This window comes from Neolamprologus brichardi, chromosome 10 (genome assembly GCF_056152115.1).
Source record: "Neolamprologus brichardi isolate AB-2024 chromosome 10, ASM5615211v1, whole genome shotgun sequence".
Classification (NCBI taxonomy): Eukaryota; Metazoa; Chordata; class Actinopteri; order Cichliformes; family Cichlidae; genus Neolamprologus; species Neolamprologus brichardi.
The window spans coordinates 29,634,860-29,653,072 of NC_142113.1; the positions used below are offsets into that span (position 1 = coordinate 29,634,860).

Below are 18,213 nucleotides of genomic sequence, written 5' to 3' on the forward strand. Positions count from 1 at the left end.
CATGCTGTTAATATGGAGATTAAACTAAAGACCTCTCACTTTATATTCTATCGGCAGATTCAGATGGCTGTATGTGAGATTCCTAGCTGATTTCTTCCTTGATTTAATTGAAGTGAGACCCACTATTCGGCTGTATCCACATGGGCAGTGCAGTCCCAAACATTTCAGGACACCTGACCACCGTAGACCCACCGTCAAAGCTGGATGTGGACACCATGATGTCACTTATTGTCCTTAAAGACGTCAGAGTTTTTTTAATGTTTTGAAAGCGATCATCGCAAGTGAGGTTTGGATGAGACTGAAACATTTCACACCCATACAGTAGCAACTTGTCAGTCACTACTGAAGGATACTCTGCTTTATCCTCCTAAAACCTTATAAAGATGGCGTTTTCTGAGGTCGCAACTTTCCCATAGACTTCAATGTAATCTAAGTTCTTATGTTGCTCACTCATTCTCTTATTTGCTTTATGATAAAAGTAACACGCTTGTTGCGGTGCACTCAGGGAGTCCTATTACCCTGGGTTATAGACTGGGTGTGGCTTTAATTTCCACGCTCTGATTACGCCCATTCATGGCAGTCCTTGCATTTCCGCTGAATGCATTCTCTAACGGCGATGCAACTTGTTAATGCAACGTTTCAAGCTACACAAATGAGGATTGAGCGTCAAAATAAAATGCCCTGACCAGACCAAACACTCTTGGTATGGCGTGCAACTTAAACGCGTCACAGGTGGGAGGTCATATACCTGTAACCGTGTGTTGCCAAGGTTACGGTCAAAGTTCAGATCTCAAATTCTTCAAATTCTTCTTTTGTGAATGATCTGTGTTCGATTTGAATTTGAAACAGACTTTTTTTGTTTTCGCCATGGATTTTTAAGCACCCAGCCGACCTCCGCCCAACTGCCCGTCTCATATCTGTCACTTATTAACCGAGCCCCACCCTTTTCAACGTAGCCACTGCAACACAAAGTAGGGGAGGTCAGGAGGAGGTGCAAAAATGAGAAGCAAGGGAGGGTGAGCCGAGAAAGAATGGTGTGTGTTTGTGTGTACAGGTGTGCATGGTCACGTTTGTCTATATGAAGGGAATGCAAGCCAACGCTTTGGCCTCGATAGTTCCCTCACATCGACACTGAACAATTTTCAATTTTGTCAATTTTCCTCGCTCCTTTTGAGGGAGTCCTTTTGCTTCTCAAGGTTCAGGCCATACAGGGAGGGGCGTATGTGTTATGGTCTGTGTGTTTGGGACTCCAGTTACAGAAGTTGTGCAATGTTTAGATCCCTAACTGGAAACCAATGGGAACTAACCTCCTCGTTCTCTTCTCTTCTCTTCTCTTCTCTTGCCTGAGGTCATGTAATGGGTTTTTAACCTAACCATGTTCAAAGGCATCATAATATATGATGACATCTTCTACGATGAACGATGAAACCACCTGCCTCATATTGTCTAAGTGCTTCCATTTTGCCACCAAAATGGCTCTGACCCTTTGGGGCATGGGTACGGGACCTCTGGGGGTTTCCTGCGGTGGCTGGCACAGAGATGGTGGCAGTGGATCTTTTGTTTCCTGTGTGTTGCAGGGTTCAGCCTGTCATGGATTATTGGGCATGTTTTGACACATCTTATAGGTGCTAGATTGAAATGGGAGGTGGGGAGTTGGAGGTGCAGGGTCTTTAGATTGTTTATGAACAGTTTTTTCCATGTGGGAGGCATATTGGGGGAAGAGGTTGGTGTCAGCTGATATGGTAGGTGGTCAAAGTATCACCCACCTGAATGTTAGTACCCGAGGATGCCCAGCAAAATGTTGTGCTGTAATAAGATCACGTCACCTAGTAATGGTTTTGGTGGTTGGTGGTTGATGTGTCTTTCAGGTGCTCTAATCCACCATGCCAGTCTATTATTCTTGTTTTAACTCTTTGGTGATATATTTGTCTACAGGCGAAGCAAGACCACCGGTCCCATTCTGCAAATATGCGAAGAGCAGTTGGCAGAGATTATTATGACACGTTTGTCCAGTCGATACGTTGGTGCGTCTGACTTGTAACTCTCGTATGAACAGCATTTACTTTATATAAAGAGATTGTGTTGGATAAAGGTTAACTTTATGTTCTTTTGGCTCAAACCCTATTAAACCTTTAAATGAGTATAGGCATTGTGGGAGGAGCAAAGCCAGACTCATGTAAAATGTAATTTTCAGTCATTAGTGTCAGAACATTTTTTTTTTTTTAAATTTGTGGAATCACACTTCATCTCCCCTACATCTCATGCAGAATGTAATCTTTTCTTTAGTCAAATCTCCAAAATATAGAATAAAAAATAACTATTTAATATATAATTCATTTTTTTTACTACTTATATGGTCTTAAAGTGAAGGCCTTGAATCATTGGGCCTTTCTTTTACAGTTCTGGTCAGAAGATCAAGCTCATTGAATTTTTGTAGTTTTGATTGATTTCTTTCAATTACACAGGCTCAAATACACATACACATATATTCCCAATAATATTTGGTTAAATGTCCCAACATGCAGGTTGACCTGGTTACGTTGCTTTTGGTAGCCATCAACGACATTGCTGTGTAAATCCGGCTGAGCATTTGTCCACTCTTCTTGGCAGAATTGGTAGAGTTATTTTAAATTGGTTGGTTTCCAGGCACAAATCTGACTTTTAAGCGTAGTCCACAAATTTTCAGTTGGGCTGAGATCTGCTTTGGGAAAGTTGTTTGAGAAGCTTAATGGCAGCTGGCTTTATCCAGTTTTGATGTGTGTTTGGGTTAATTGTCCTGTTGGAACAGCCCAAGTATCAATCACCTACCTGATCATTTGAGGAGTTGTTTTTGGAGGTAGTCCCCCATCTTTAAGCTGCCGTAAAATCTATCGGGGTGTGACTACTGTCTCATTCTGTTCAGTAACAAATTATGGTTCCATATCTGAATTCTATCGACAGCGTGTCGAGACGATGGTAGACAGCGCTTTGAACTTAGATTGAACCCTGAGTCATATAAGCGAGCAGCCAGTATGGGGGGAAAAAGAAGATTTTTTTTCCCCCCATACTGCCTTTTCATGATAATTGTCCCTCTTAGATGAAGCAATGATGGATCCTAAGCTAAAGCTGCTGCATAGTTTACATTGCAGAGGCAGATGGAAACTGAAAACTGGAGCCAATTTATTTTCCTATCTGGAGAAATTTGTGTGGCAGAACCTCCATTTTATAATATATATAGATATATGTGTATATATATATATATATATATATATATATATATATATATATATATATATATATATATATATATGTGTGTGTGTGTGTATATATATATGTTTATTAGGGGTGCAACAATACTCGTATCGATATTGAACCGTTCATACAGTGCTTTCGGTTCGGTACGCATATGTATGAACAATACAAATTTTTTAATTTATTTTATCAACTTTTCTTCTGACGATTCTGTCTGTGTTGAGCGCTCAGTGAATCTGCGTTCGACTACTCCGCCTAGGCTGCACTGTCGAGTGCAGATCCACTGAGCGCAGCGCAAGCTAGCAAGACAGAAGCTAAGCTCGTTGCAACATGGCAAATTGAACCTCCTCCACCCTCATTCAGATCTGGCCTTTGGAACTATCTTGGTTTTCATGTGAAGCATGACCCTGATGGTAAGCTGTCATGGACAAAAGTAAATCAGTATGTCGGATGTGCCAAGCAATGCTCAATTGGTGGGAACTAGTGCGTTAGCGCAGTTAGCTTGTTAACGTGTTGACGCCGTCCAGCTCCACGCAGGGCGATCGGTAACTTCTTAACGGAGATTTGCCGCGTTATGGCGTTAGTGTCATTTCAACGAGATTAACGCTGACGGCACTAGTGGGAACACAACGAATATGACTGCACATTTACTCCGACATCATCCTAGTGCAAAGACAAGTGGAAGCAGACACAAACAACAAGCACGCATGCCTCAAACTTTACCTGAGTCATTTAGACAGCCGTTAGCACATGATTCTCCTTATGGGGACCTGATATGTTTAATATGCTGCTGAGAATATAGCCCAGAAGAAGCGTATAGTATAGCTTTTATTTTGGAAAGAGCCATTTCTCTGTAATAAACTCTCTTTTCCAAAGATGAGTGATTTCTCATCAGATAGATTTATTTTTTATTACTTTGTTTCAGCAACATTAAATTTAAAAACTGTACTTTTGAGTTAAAATATATATTTATAATTTTAATAAATGACAAATTAAAAAGGCATGAACATTTTTTTTGTATCGAACCAAACCGTGAATTTTGTGTATTGTTGCACCCTTAATGTATATATATATATATATATATATATATATATATATATATGTGTGTGTGTGTGTGTATGTGTGTGTGTGTGTATATCTCTTTGGGGCATGAACAGTGCTGCCGACTGGGGCAGTCCCCCACCCTTTGCCCATAACACACGCACACACACATGTGTTGAGCTGGGGGTGGTTTGGAAAGAGGCAACAGTGACAGAGAGGAGAGCACTGACCCAGATAGTCTCTCTGTCCCACCCTCTCTCACTCAAACACACTCTAAAGAATAAGCTCAGCGAGGGTTTTTATTTCGCCGCATCCATAAATCAGCCTTTCATTGCCGTTATCGTCCAGTTTTAATTATTCTAACTTCTGCCAGAAAGCAGTGCAAATATAAGTTGGAAATAGCATAACATATTTCAAACGAGTCTCTTTAAAACTGCGTTTATTTGTTCATTATCAACATTATGATAATCAACATTATCAATGCATCAAAGTTAACATGAAATACAATTAATGCTTTTGATTTGTTTTCTAAGATAAGCAGCAAATATGTAAATGACAACAAATAAACGGTGAATTCAGCCTTATTTAAACGTAATGTTTAAATTAAGTCAGAGTGAGCAGGAATAAAGTTTAATGAGCTGAGAAGACTCAACCTAGCGAACAACCTCTGTCTGTCCCACTTCTAACCACATGTTGGCAGGATGGCAGGATGTTTTGCTCACTGCAAACTTGGAGAATGATAAAGAAGAGGTTTAACTGTTTCACAGTAGCAACTTCTGTAAAATAAACAGCTTTTTATAAATCATACAAAGGCCAAAAAGCAAATTATGTTAAAAGGTAAGTTAATAAAACAAAACTGGATGCTAAATAGATTATCAATCCCAGTGTTGTAGCACTACACAGATTAGTATCATCTGTATTTTCCAGCATCCAGGAAATATGGTGTTGGCAACATTATTTTTGGTAAAACTATATAAACACATTGATATGAGCCTGCTTCAGAGCTTCTTTTATCATAGCCACTCTGGTTGACATGGATTAAAAAGGTGGTGTGACGTTGTAAGGAAGGAGAACGTGTAAAGTGTCTTACCATCTCCGGAGGATCGCTACACTGTGTTTTAACATCTCAGGTGTTGTCATTCACATATTTCTATTTCAGTTGTCAGTTGACAACATAAGTATATGACGGTGTTAAAATGCCAAGCAGGCTTTGCTTTATTCACGGAGTCAAAGGTGAGAAGAGACAGTCACACAGTGCCTGCTCCCAACCTTTGTTTCTGTTTGCATTATTTGATGTTTCACTACAAGTTAGAAATGTGTGGGTGCTTTTTGTGTGTGAAAAACCTAAACACAGCGTGCAGTTAGTCTCAGTCATTATTTGTGTTTTATTTCAAAGCAGTGGTTACAGGGGATGGAATCCCACGCCAGGATGCAGAAGGGGAATGGAAAACTTCATCGTGTCTCCTCTCTCCATCTCTTTGCAGCTCAGCAGTAACAGACTGGTTGTTCTGAGCGGGTGTGAATGTGTGGGACTGTATGAGGATGAAACAGAGCGTTCAGTTCACGCTCGGTGAGTCTTCACCGGATAAAAATAGACTTTAGAAACATTGAGATTGGCCTGCGTGAAGCCCAGGGACAGACCCTCTTGTGGGTGATTGCAGAATGACTCCGCATTAAATCTAGTCTGTATCAAAGGATTTGTAACTCTGTGGGTTATTTTCACAATAATTTTGGCTTGATGTCCCCTTATGGCGTTTTGGGGGACCTAAAGCGAGCTGTAATTTTGATCACTTAGATCATTAATGATAGAAAAGAGCTCAAAGTGACCTATTCAGATGGCCTGTTTTGTCCACTGTGACCTCCCCCTCTGTCATGCTCTGCCATGGCATTTGCTGGACAAGTGTAGTTGTTTCCACTGTCACACTCATGTTAGTCAAGATTAACAGTCCAATCAGTACTCGTCGGAACAGGCGGTGTTTTTGCAATCTTCTATTGTCCAGTTTTGTGTTGAGCCCATGTGAACCGTAGCCTCGGTTTCTTGCTCTTACCTGACAGGAGGCGCGCCTGCTGTGGTCTTCTGCTACTGTGGCCCATTTATTTATACATTGTGCATTCAGAGATGCACTTCTGCATGCATTGGTTATAATCAGCTGTTGTTTTAGTTGTTATTGCAGTCCTATCAGCTCAAAGCAGTCTCGCCATTCCCGTCTGACCTCCGACATCACGCGGCATTGTCATCCAGAGTATTGCTGGACATTTTCTGTTTTTCAGACCATTCTCTGTAAACCATAGAGATGATTGTGTGGGAAAATCCCAGCAGATCAGCAGTTTCTGAACCACCCAGATCAGCCCGTCTGCCACCGACATCCACGTCGCAATCAAAGTCACTTTTCTTCCCCATTTTAATTAGTTAATAGATAATATTAATAAGCAATTGAACAGGCGTAGCCTAACTATAGACTGTGAATAAACCATTGAACATGGCAGAAATGACATCACTCACTGGTTCGCGACAACCTTTCTGAAGTCTGGAGTTTGTTCTTGTGGAGATCCAATTTTGTTTTTCTGGAGCCTGAAGTGACCATTTTTGAACGAGTGTCTGGTGTTTTAACATCAGGTAAAGACAGCGCGGCTAGCTAGCACGCTACATCTGTAGGCTATATGCATGCATGCCCCAGATGGCAAGAATTGTTTCTCAGTGCTAACATATAAATAGATTTTAGACTTAAAATCATATTTATGTGATAATGAATGAGTCACTAACACTTTAAAGGAAAACCTATACACACGTACACACAGCTAGCAGTCAGCTAGCAGCTATAGCAGAGTCTGATCTTTAATCATGCATAACCTTGATTGAGTACAGTTTAAAAGGATGCCTCCAGTTGGGATTCATCCCCGATACAGGGTATATAAAGCTAGGGAAACGAGCTATATGGTATATAGTTGGTGAGCACTACAGGCACCAGTTATCTTTAGTGTGTGGGACCAACTCTATTTTTGTAGTAAGTCATGTTAGTCACTTTTGTGCCCTGCAGTTGTTTGCTTGAGAAATGACTCGTGTGATTACGCTGTTGTTCGGAAATCAGCTCTGTTTAAATGTGGGCCGGGTCACAGGAAGGCTCGCTGCCGTTTTCAGTGTCACAGAGTCTGAGGAGAAAACACAATCTGCCTGACTGTTTTTCAATCCTCTTGGTCCCTCTTCTACCCCCACCCTGACTTCCTGTGGTAGGATCAGAGGCTGACAGGGTCACACCCACCCCACCCTTTTTTTTTAATTCCTGGAACTCCACAGTGGGACCCCTCCTCCGGTGGGGGAGGCATGCATGCACGTACACACACACACACACACACACACACACACAAAAAGGCATCTTGTCATTCCTCATTTATACACGCACAACATGTGCATATCTCACTATCACTCCTTGTTAGTGCTGCTCTTCACACACACACACACACGCCTCGTGGCCCCCTCTGTGAGCTCCTTCCTCTTTTGCTGCCTCGTCTGGGAGCAGATGTGGATCAAGTCGGATTTGCGAAAAGATTCTCAGTGTTTGCTTCAGTCTATTCACAGTGATAAAGTAGGTGTGATTTCTAAGCTGAAGGACAAAAACTGAAGTTTAAATGCTTAAAAAATTGAATTATTTTGTCCCCCCCTGTAATTTACTCCTCACATGGTGCAGTCTGAACTACTTGAGAGTTATGAACTCCGCCCAGCTGGAGCTCCAGATTGGGTTTAAAACAAACGGAAACTAATTATTTGCAAATCACGATTAATCCAGGTCTGGTTGCAGTGCATTACTTTTCCGATTAGATTTGTGCTTTTTACTTTTTAGGCATTAATTAACAAGTAATTAAGAATTGTGAAGGAAAAACCAGTCAGAAGAGCAAAATGCAAGGCTTTGTGCTTGTAGCATGATGTTCTGCAATGTATAACTATCGTATTATTGTGTAAAACTCAATTTTTACATAGTGAGAGACATATCAAACCTGTTGTTTAATAGCATATTAAAACCCACCTGCGAGTATGAAGAATATTAAGTAGACAGCGAATCGCTGAGAGGCCTTAAGAAAGAGGAGTGCAATTTCAATAATATGCTTGAGGTTTTCTACATTTGGAAGAAATGCTGCTGCAATAAATCAAATGAACCTGTAACGCCAGGCCATGGGTGATGTGTTTGGTAAGTTTGACATACTTACGTTGTGAACAAAGTGTCATATTTATGCGTCGTTTCTTGGCAACATTCACATTTTCCAAAGCAATCCAGTGAGCTGGATAGATGGTTCTGGTCCCCCTAGGCCACCTGTTTCAAACCTCTACTTTACTGTATGTGAATAATGGACATAGTGATCACGACATCATCATTCAAGTTTCTAATTTTAACTCTTGTGTAACGTTGTCAGCTAACACTAGCACACAGTGTTAGCTCCAAAAGGTACCATCTCGGACATATAGTCAACGACAGGTCTAGTTCAGTGTCTTGGATAAACTAATGTGAGGAGTCGACATCTACCTGTCACTCAAAGTGGCCACGCCCCTAATAATGCTGAACTTCACCTTTTTTTTAAAAGAGGTGAAAGAATGTTATCTTTTGTGGTTGTCCTGAGGGGGGGTTTTATGCACAAGGATGTAAGCATGTTTATTTCTGCTGGAAAGTTGGACGAGAGGAACTGCAGGCTCTGGAACATCCCAGGTAACATTATTTTTATGCCCCCGAGGTCGCTGCTGCTTCGTTTGGACTAAAATAAGTCGGCAACTCTAGATTGTTGTGAATAAACAATCTAGAGTTTGACTGGCTGGTCAAAGTTGACTTTAATCGGACGTCCCAGGGTTCAAAAAATCTGAATCTACCCTCTGTGCTGTGATAGAAAACTTGCAAGCCAAGTAGCAGCTGCAGGTGTTTGTATTCAAGCGTTGGCATGCAATAAGGAGTGGGAATTGAGGTGTGTGTGACTTAAAGCTGCTTGTAGAGTTTTTCCTTTAAGCTGTGGAGTCTGCATCCTTCAGCTCTTTCCAGTAGACCAAAACAACAAACTCCACCAAATCTAGCTGGAAATGAAGTTTTTATACATTTTTAGTTGCCAAAGTTTTCCCCAAAATATGTTAAATGTTGTCCACAAATGTAATTTGGCAAATTAAATCAACCTTGAGCTTCTTAAAAATAAATAAATAAATTTGTTTGCGGTCTTTTCTGTTGAGCAAATTCACAAATGTTCTGATTTAATTGAGCAGAGCTTTTGAAAGGACAAGTTTGCCTTGAATGGCTTTTGGAAAAGTGGCCATTTACAGAAGAGAATAGATGATAATGAGGCCTCTTCAGAACAAAACACAGGACCAAACTGCTAACTAGTGAACTGAAAACAAAATAAAGGGTTAAAGCACAAGGTGTAAAGGAAGGCTTTGTGTGGTGGAACAGCGCTGTTAGCGCTCTCTGTGCTTTTAAATAGGCTACATTGCTCCAGTTTTCACAGCGCATACTGTTAATTCATGAAGTCTAAACTGCAGTTAAAATGTAAATGTGCTAATTTAGTAACTTACGAGTACTTTAGGAGTACTGTGTGTAAATTTGAAGAAATTCTTAGAGTTTTGTCATTTACATAAGGTTAAAAAAATCAGGAAAACAACAACAACTGTTGAAATAAGTCAAAGTGTAAACTGTGATGTAACCGTGAAGCATCCTTGACTGTTTTCTGGTCTTGTTGGTGAACAAACCTGTTTCGTTGTCTCTGATGGATTTTCCTGTGTGATGTTTAAGGTCAAAAATGGTCTTTGAAGCTTAGAAAGGAAGCTTGTGGTCAAAAACACCACAGAGAGGTGCCTTAAGCAACTCCAGGCCCAATAAAGTTAAAGTTGTTTCAAACTGTATGAGTGGGTGGAAGTTGGTGAAATTCAGGCTCTTGCTTTGTGGGGGGTTGCCAGTTGGGGGGAAGGTGAGGCATCAAGCTGCCTTTACCTTTGTTTAGAGACACAGAGGGGGCTCTGTCCCCTCACAATGGAACTGAGAGATCAGTGTGTGTCCTCTGTGTGCGCGTCTGTGTGGGAGGGGTTGCAGCCACACCCAGGCTGATTGGCCAAGGCCCCACCTCGCTGTGGAATCCGCTGGGGCTGGGTCACATGCCAGCCTGAAACACACCACCGTGGCCTTAGAGTCTCTGTTCGCCCTCATAGGCTGATCAAGTGATGATGTCATTTTTACTGCTCTGTGCGGCAGAGCGCAAATGTGTCCGATTCTCAGCACACTTCAAGTTACGTGCCAGAAAAATATTTGAATTCTGAAGAAAACAGAAGGTGTGGTTCAAAACTGTCTCCGAGTCACATATTAGACTGTGACCTAATACTGCTAATCCTTCTGCAACTAACTAACCTTCAATACTTTACCTGCAACTGCCTTAAAGTGCAAAACATGCCGGTGGCGTAATGCTTAAAATACCGACGCTCACTGCATTCGAAAATGTAAAATCTTTTCTCTGCTACGCTGACATAACCTATGATGGATTGTTTTAGGTTACGTGCGGGTGAGTGTGCTCTCCAGCGTTGTCATTAAGTCCTGCTGGCAGTTTAACTTGTTAATTATTTACCAGACTGAGAGAAACTTCTCCTCGCTGTGAAAACAACCACAACAATGCTGTTAATACTTAATTATTTTGCTTAAATAATATATCAAACCTTTTATTTTGACATTTTTGCACTGCTTCTTCTGATATTATTTCATATCTCTCCTGCTGCTACCAGCTGTTATCTTTTCTTATTTAGATTGGCTTCACTGGGCTTTACATAGACAGCTAACCCTGCACTGTGCAGCACACAGCACTGCGTTTCCCATTAAACAGCTGGGCGTGCGGCAGGGTCGCCGCTGCAGACAGGAAGTCGAGAACTTGTTTATCTATTTCAGCATTTCTCGCACCGTGAGAATTAGACATAAAGAAGCGCAACTGGAATAATCTTGCTATCACTTCCCGTTTCTGTTCTTTTTAACGCGTGGGGTTTTCAGTGTTTCGACGGTGGATTTTCACACTAGGAAAGCACACGCACGTCAAGCCTCTTTAGCTGCTGTTTTTAATACGTCTTTTGAATGAACGCTGGTGGTTTCTGTTGATGATGTTTGTGTTAGTTATGGGACTTTTCTCAATATCAGCTGTCTGCGCTGACTCTTGCTCAGATGTGAACAAACAATTTGAAAGAGAGGGGTTTGAATTTCACCCTGATTTCGATCGGTTGTGTTCAGTCACAGGCTGGGTTTACATTAAGGTTAACCAGAAGTTGATGTGCTGATCTCACAAAGTCACATTTCTGTTTAAAACCACAAAACTGTAAAACAAACTTCTCAAACGTCACCTTTAACCACATACCCGTCGGCATGAGCTGAACTCGAAGAGGAAGTAAAGGAAGTGCGGTAGATTGCTTGATGTACTTCTTTTACAACTTTCGTTTATATAAATATTTGGTCATGACCTGGTGGCTGTGTATTGATAGAAGGATAAAGACAGACACTGAAATATGCCAGTCACTTTGTTAGGCACACCTTATTAGAACTGGGTTGGAGATTTTCCTTAGAGATTTCGATCCTTGTTGCTGCACAATCATGAGCTGCACATCCAGGATGTGAATCTCAGGCTCCACCACATCCCAAAGGTGCTCTGTTGGCTTGAGATGTGTTACTGTAGAGGTCATTTGAGTGCATTGAACTCGGTGGTCAACAAACCAGTTTGAGCGATCTGAACTTTGTCACATCGTATGTTATCCCACTGGAAGCAGCCATCAGAAGATGGGTACACTGGGTTATAGGCTGTGCCTTTTAAGTGATGCCCAGTTGGTGCTAATGGGTCAAAGTGTGCCGCACACCATTACACCACACCATCCTGAACCACTGATACAGTGCAGGTTGGATTTATACTTTCACTTTGCAGCAGAAATGTAAACTCATCATCATTTTTACAATGTCCAGTTTTGGTGAGCCTCAGTTTCCTGGTCTTAGTTGACAGGAGCGGCATCTGGTGTGGTCTTCTGCTGCTTCAGAGATGCTCTTCTGCACACCTTGGTTGTAATGGTTGTTACTTAAGTTATTGTTGCCTTCTTAGGGGCTTGAAGGAGTCTGGCCATTCTCCTCTGACCTCTGACAACAACAAGGCATTTTTAACCCTGAGATTTGCCTCTTGCAGGATGTATTTTTGAGAATTATAGGCACACCTAATAAAGTTGCAGATAAATGTGCATCCTAAACTTTCTCCTTTTGAAGAATATATATAGAGTTAAACAAGGAATATAACATTTATGGTGCCTTAGATGAACGAATTAATTAACTGTTGTTATTTTTAAAGTCATAAATTATGTCTTAAACCCTTTTCTAATGTGGTAAATGCTGTTTTATATGTAATTGTATTTTTTTCCTTCATATTATGTTACACTGTGTTGACTACTAGACTCAACACAATTTGGTTCTTGTTGTTATATTATTTTAGTTTCACTGGCTGCCCAAACCTATTGAAACCTGTTTAAAATGACTGTAAACATATTGTAGGTATAACTGACCTCAGCTCGCTTTGATTTATTCTTATCTGGCTCGTGACGGACAGAAAAGTTCTTGTTTTACTGTTTTTGTTTCACTGTCCTTAGAATTTATGTACAGCCATCATATCAAAAGTAAGACACATTTCAAAATATGACTGTCTCTAAACCTCTTAAAATGTAGGTCAAATTATGCTGGATTCCACATCTGTGGACATTTTTGGTACTGCTTGCCAAACTATTTGCAAGTTCGTGGAGAGTTTTATCTGTAGGGACTTGCATAATTCTTAGATAGAGCTCAGAAACTGTCTAAGAAAGGGGAAAAAGGGGAGAAAATTGAGACCAAAAAGAAGAGAAAGGGGTGTGTACATTTCTAAAAGTGTGTGTGTGTGAGTCTCTCTGCCTTGGCACTCTTCAGCTCGCTCTCTCTCTCTTTCTCTCAGTGTGTGTGTTTGTCTCTCGCTCAGCTTCCAGAAAAGGGTGTGTCTGCCTGCCTGCCGCTGAAAGGGAGGGAGGGGTCAGTTCACGGCTACTCCTCCCTGCTCTCGCTGTTATTTCTCTTTCGTTCTCATTCCCTCACTGGCAGCCTGAGGATTAGGCCTTTGTCTCTCTGCCTCCTCTGTCTCTGTCTTTGCTTTTAATTTTCCATCTCTTTCAGACAGAGTGTGAGTTTGTGTTTGTGTGAGTGTGTGTTTGTGTGTTTTGACCCCCTCTTCTGGCAGATTTTTTTGAGAGGAGGTTATCTTTAGCAGGCTTTCAGAGTAGAGGTAATGCTTGTAGTCATGACCTTTTCCCTCCAAACTCTACTAACCCATTTCCTGTCTTACTTCCTGTCCTACCTGGCACTTTTCTCCTCTTCATTCTTTCTCTTATGCTCTCTTGTTTTCTGCTTTCTTGCTTACTGCTTTACTCCTCCTGCCCACTTTACTCCTCATACCTTCCTCATACCCTTTAACACAACCCCCTCTCCCTTCACCCCCTCTCCCTGGCCAGGAAGTTTGGACTTTTTTTTCTTACCTTCTTCTCACCCCTCCTCCTCCTCTCTTGTTCTTCTCAATTTCTCCCCACCCCCATTTCATCCCCTTAACTACTCCCTTATCACCTCTTCTCCCCCCCCTTCCTGTCTTTGCCAACCTTTTGTACTCCTCTTTTTGTGACCAAACTCACCTTCCTCCTTTTAATGCCATCTATTGTGCTTCTTCTTCTTACTCAGTGCCAGTCAACTCCAAAGCAGAAGAAGAGTGCGGTCAGTGCCCGGAAGAGGCTGAGGAGCCCGGCCAAGCAGAGCTCCTTGACCCAGCAAGAACCGCCACCTTCCTCATCACCTCTGCCGCCCACAGTCGAGGAAGAGGAGGAGAAGAAAGAAGAGCCCGCGACCAGGCCACGGCCAACGCAGGGAGAGGAGGAGGAGCTGAAGGAAGTGGCGACACAGTCTGTGAGGGTGAAAGAGGAAGAAAAGAAAGCAGAGGAGGAGGGCGAGAAAGACATGCCCTCTGTACAGATCAAACCAGAGCCAGAGGAGATGGAGTGCACGGTGAGGAGGGGGAGACGGGGGGTTCGGTGAAAGCGATTGGTTGATTGATTGGAGGGGAATGGGGTTAAAGAGGTAGAACGCTAGACGTGTGGCTAGATGGATGGAGGTGAGGAAAATGGGCGTGTGCAGGTGGGGCTGGGAGTCGGTTCTGCGATGATCAAATGTGTTTGATTATGTCGATTATGTCGAAAACACACACACACACACACACACACCGCGGTCAAATCACACAGACAGCAAAGGTTACTTCAGTTACTTACCTGGCTTAAAAAGAAAGCTTTAAATCATGTCACGCGTAATGAACACAGTATCAGTTTGTGCAATATTGACACAAACTTCTCAAATACCGCCTTAAAAAATGTATCAAAATTCACGTTTTCCCAATACTCGAGAATCGGCAGCAGACAAGGAAGCAATATGCATACCAGAGCAATCAGCTGGATCTCTCAGATGTCAGCTTCCCGCCTGAGTATTACAAAGTGATTACAAAGAATTTGAGAAGCAGGCAGATAACATGACTAGGCACTTTTTTTTACTCTATTTAATTGCATATCCTTCCACTTATGCAGATTACGTTAGGTCAGATCCTTCTTTTGATCTGGTGCCCTCCTGCTGGTCTAGGCTGTAAAGTGGAAAGTGAACCTACTGGTGCTCCCTCAGAGATCCACCTAAACCAGCGCTGCTCAGCTCTTCTGTCTGTGCATCATGATTGGCGGTTTAGCAGCTTGATGGCGCTATTTTAACTCAGTACAGCGTTCAACAGGTTTTGAGGTTTGCAACTTTTACTCTGAAAGCCCCGGACCTTAAAGAAAAAGACTCGTTTATCAGAGATTGCATCTTATTTTGATAGTTTGGCACACGCTTCCTGTCTGTAACAGTGATCCCTGTTTTAATTGCAAAATGTGACACCGTGACGTCATTTAAGCATCAGAACAAAGCGAGCCGATAATCACAGGTCATGCTGTTTAGGAGGGAAACATTTTTTCCCCCTGGGCGACATCAATCACAGTTAACCAATCCCTGTTCCTGCTCTGTGCGCTGTGTGCACGTACCAATTTTACCTGTGCCAGTGTTATTACAGTGATGCTGGCTTAATTTCAGTTTCAGTTTTCAAAGAAAGGAGTTTATATAATTTTCCTGTTTCCTTGTTTGTTTCTCTAGAAAGAAGAGACGCATCTGTTTTTCAGTTTTTAAAAAAAAAATCTAATTTATGGTTGAGTTTTAGTAGAACTGCAAATCAAGACCTGATCTGACATAAACTGGCAATCTTTGTGTCTTCATTAGAGCAAAAAGGACACAGTTATCCTTCTGCACTGTATTCCTTGGGATATTCCCTGGTAGTGGTTTATGTCAAGCTAAAGCCTGACAATAATCGTCTTGATTAGGATTTGTGGATGCAAAAACATTGTGTCTATAATAAAGTCCGTGCTTTTCCTCTGAGCATTATACTGCATACAAGGCACGAGCACGGATTTTTGAAATAACTGTAAATTTACTTTAGGGTTAATTTATGTTATTTCTGATAATGTAGCTGTTGGCTGGTGCATCAGCTTCACAAATCCATGCGTTCACCTGAGCAAATAGATCGTGTACAGGTTGTGCAGTTTAGCAGGAATGTGTGCTCTTTGTGATGAAAACTTGCACCTGTTTGCCTGTGACAGCGGGCTGTTTGAAAACTGAGATTTTCCGTTTTTGTTTTAAAAAATAATCCCGTCCACACGTAAAGGCAGAAATGAAGGAAAACGCTGCTAGGAACATGCCAAAGCAACAGGTGCCGATATATTCCTAACCGTGTAGAAATGTTGGCCAATCAGAAGTCTAGAAGCCTCGGTGGGAAATAGTAAACAAAGCTGGGGCATAGAAGCAGAACCGAGTCGTATGTGTGGAGGGACAGTAACTGTGTGTGTATATGTAAGCATTTAAACACTGCAGAGAGTACAAGTAACAGTAACAGTGTTGTAGAAATTCATTTCACCGAAACAATAACGCGGCGCACAGTGTGACGTCAAAAAAGGCGCACACCTTTGACGCTGCGTTTTCTCTGTTTTTCTGGTCCACACGTAAACGCAAAAACTAAGTTTTTAAAAATCTCCACCCTGGCCGGAGTTTTTAAAAATCTCAGTTTTCAGTGACCAAAAATGCCGTTTACGTGTGGACGAAAAATCTGTGTTTTCAAAAATACCCGGGTACGTGTGGACGTAGCCTTAGCCTCAGACAAACAGGGTGAACACGTTTGCTCAAACCTTATTTAAAAAGAGATCATGTTGCGATAGGATCATACCAGCTGTCACCCACACATCCTAGCCATTGAGTCAACAGTTCAGCAGTCGTTGCTGCATTATTTAAGAAGAAAACTATGAGCACCTGTGGGTGTGTTTGATTTTTATCTCCGTGTCACACCTGTACCTCTTTTATGAATTCATCTCTTTTCATTTTGTTATTATTGCTACTATTTTGTTTTAAAATGGGAGTAAACTGCCTGTTTTGTGCTTTTTGATAAAAAAAATTAGTAATTGTTTCACATGTTTCAAACAAGCTTTGCCAAAAACAGCAGGGTTTGATTTAAGGCAGCATTACATCAGAGTCAGAATAAGCTTTATTGGCTTCTGATCAAGGAATTGGGCTCTTTTGGGTTTTTTCTGTGCTCTCAATGTACTTAACAGATACACACACGGACAATAACAGCATGTATAGTGTATTTATAGGTGCAATGATGCAGTAGTGCACAGTGCTAAGCATTTCACAGCATGACGTCTGTTCAATTTCTCAGGCTACGTCCACACTAGCCCGGATAGATTTGAAAACGGCGTTTTCGTCTGGAAACGCTCCGCGTCCACACTAGCGTTTTCAGTCGTTTTCACGGAGTTGCACGTCCACATTGAAACGGCCCAAAACGCTTACGTTCCGGTCCTGCGCATGCGCAAAAGCGAGTTAGAATTAAAGGATTTGAAGAAAAGCTATCTGGAGCATGTACAAACTGATAATAATCAAAATTGAGAGAAATCAAAACAACTGCTGTATAATGGCCTCATTTGTCACATGACTGCATCACATGACTAAAATGCGTCATCGTTTCAAACGCATCGTTTTTCCTTGAGGAAAAGGCCGTCTCCGAGTGGACGGGAAGCCAAAACGGAGAAAGCTTCAGTTATCCAGCGCTCAGTCGAAAGGAGCTGGACTTCCTTTAAGGGTCATGAAGACAAAGAATCCGTTTCTTGACTGGTAGTAAGCTTAACGACTCACAGACCATCGGGTGGGTCAACAACTCTCAGGACTACATCCACAGCCTGAACCCCCACTAGGAGTTAAATACCTGGTTCTCCCCCCCATCACCTTTTAGAACTGAAAAAGCACCGCAGATGTGAGATAGGAAACGTTTCCTTAACCTAAGAAGTCCAGCTGCCTTCAGTTGAAGCACTTAAGACTTCACTGCGTGATGGGATGAGTTGACGATATAGAGGCGAAGGGAATGAGGGAAGTGTAAGAGAACAAATTTGATGCAGGAGTGAGCAGAGAGATGTTTGCGGGATGGGTGAGGTTGAACTGAGCAAGCGTGGTGGTTAATTTTAGGAAGTATGAGGAGGAGGAAGAGTTTGGTGTAATTGCGAGGTTGTTTTAGTTTTTGTGAAATACTAGATGATATCTCGATGCAGTGTTCAGCTATCGTGGTGACGAGGTGTGGCCTCATGTTCTACTACTATGAAGTCTGGTTGAGGTGCAGCTGAAGGGCGTGTGCGTGGTTGGTGCATTGTTGTGTAGCGTATCCCTGTGCATGACCTCCACGGTCAGACAAAAATTGCCAAGTGGGTCCGATGGCGGAATTTACGTGCCTATCGGAGTCACAGAAAACTAAAAACTGCCAAAAACTAAAGAAAAATTGGTTATTTTTGAGATTTCA

At 41.9% G+C, this 18,213-nt stretch overlaps 1 protein-coding gene across 2 annotated transcripts in view; it reads left to right on the forward strand.

Annotated features, from left to right (window-relative positions):
* klf8 (Kruppel like factor 8) overlaps nt 1-18,213 on the forward strand; it is a 90,263-nt gene that overhangs the window by 35,861 nt on the left and 36,189 nt on the right. The window contains exons 1-2 of one of the 2 annotated variants that reach the window (XM_087847514.1): nt 3,576-3,644; nt 13,995-14,315. In XM_087847514.1, coding sequence (XP_087703640.1) covers nt 3,633-3,644; nt 13,995-14,315 — 333 coding nt within the window. In that variant the 5' untranslated portion in view covers nt 3,576-3,632. Of the gene's footprint in view, nt 1-3,575; nt 3,645-13,994; nt 14,316-18,213 lie in introns of those variants that run through there. The other variant, XM_006785121.3, reaches the window with a different exon arrangement.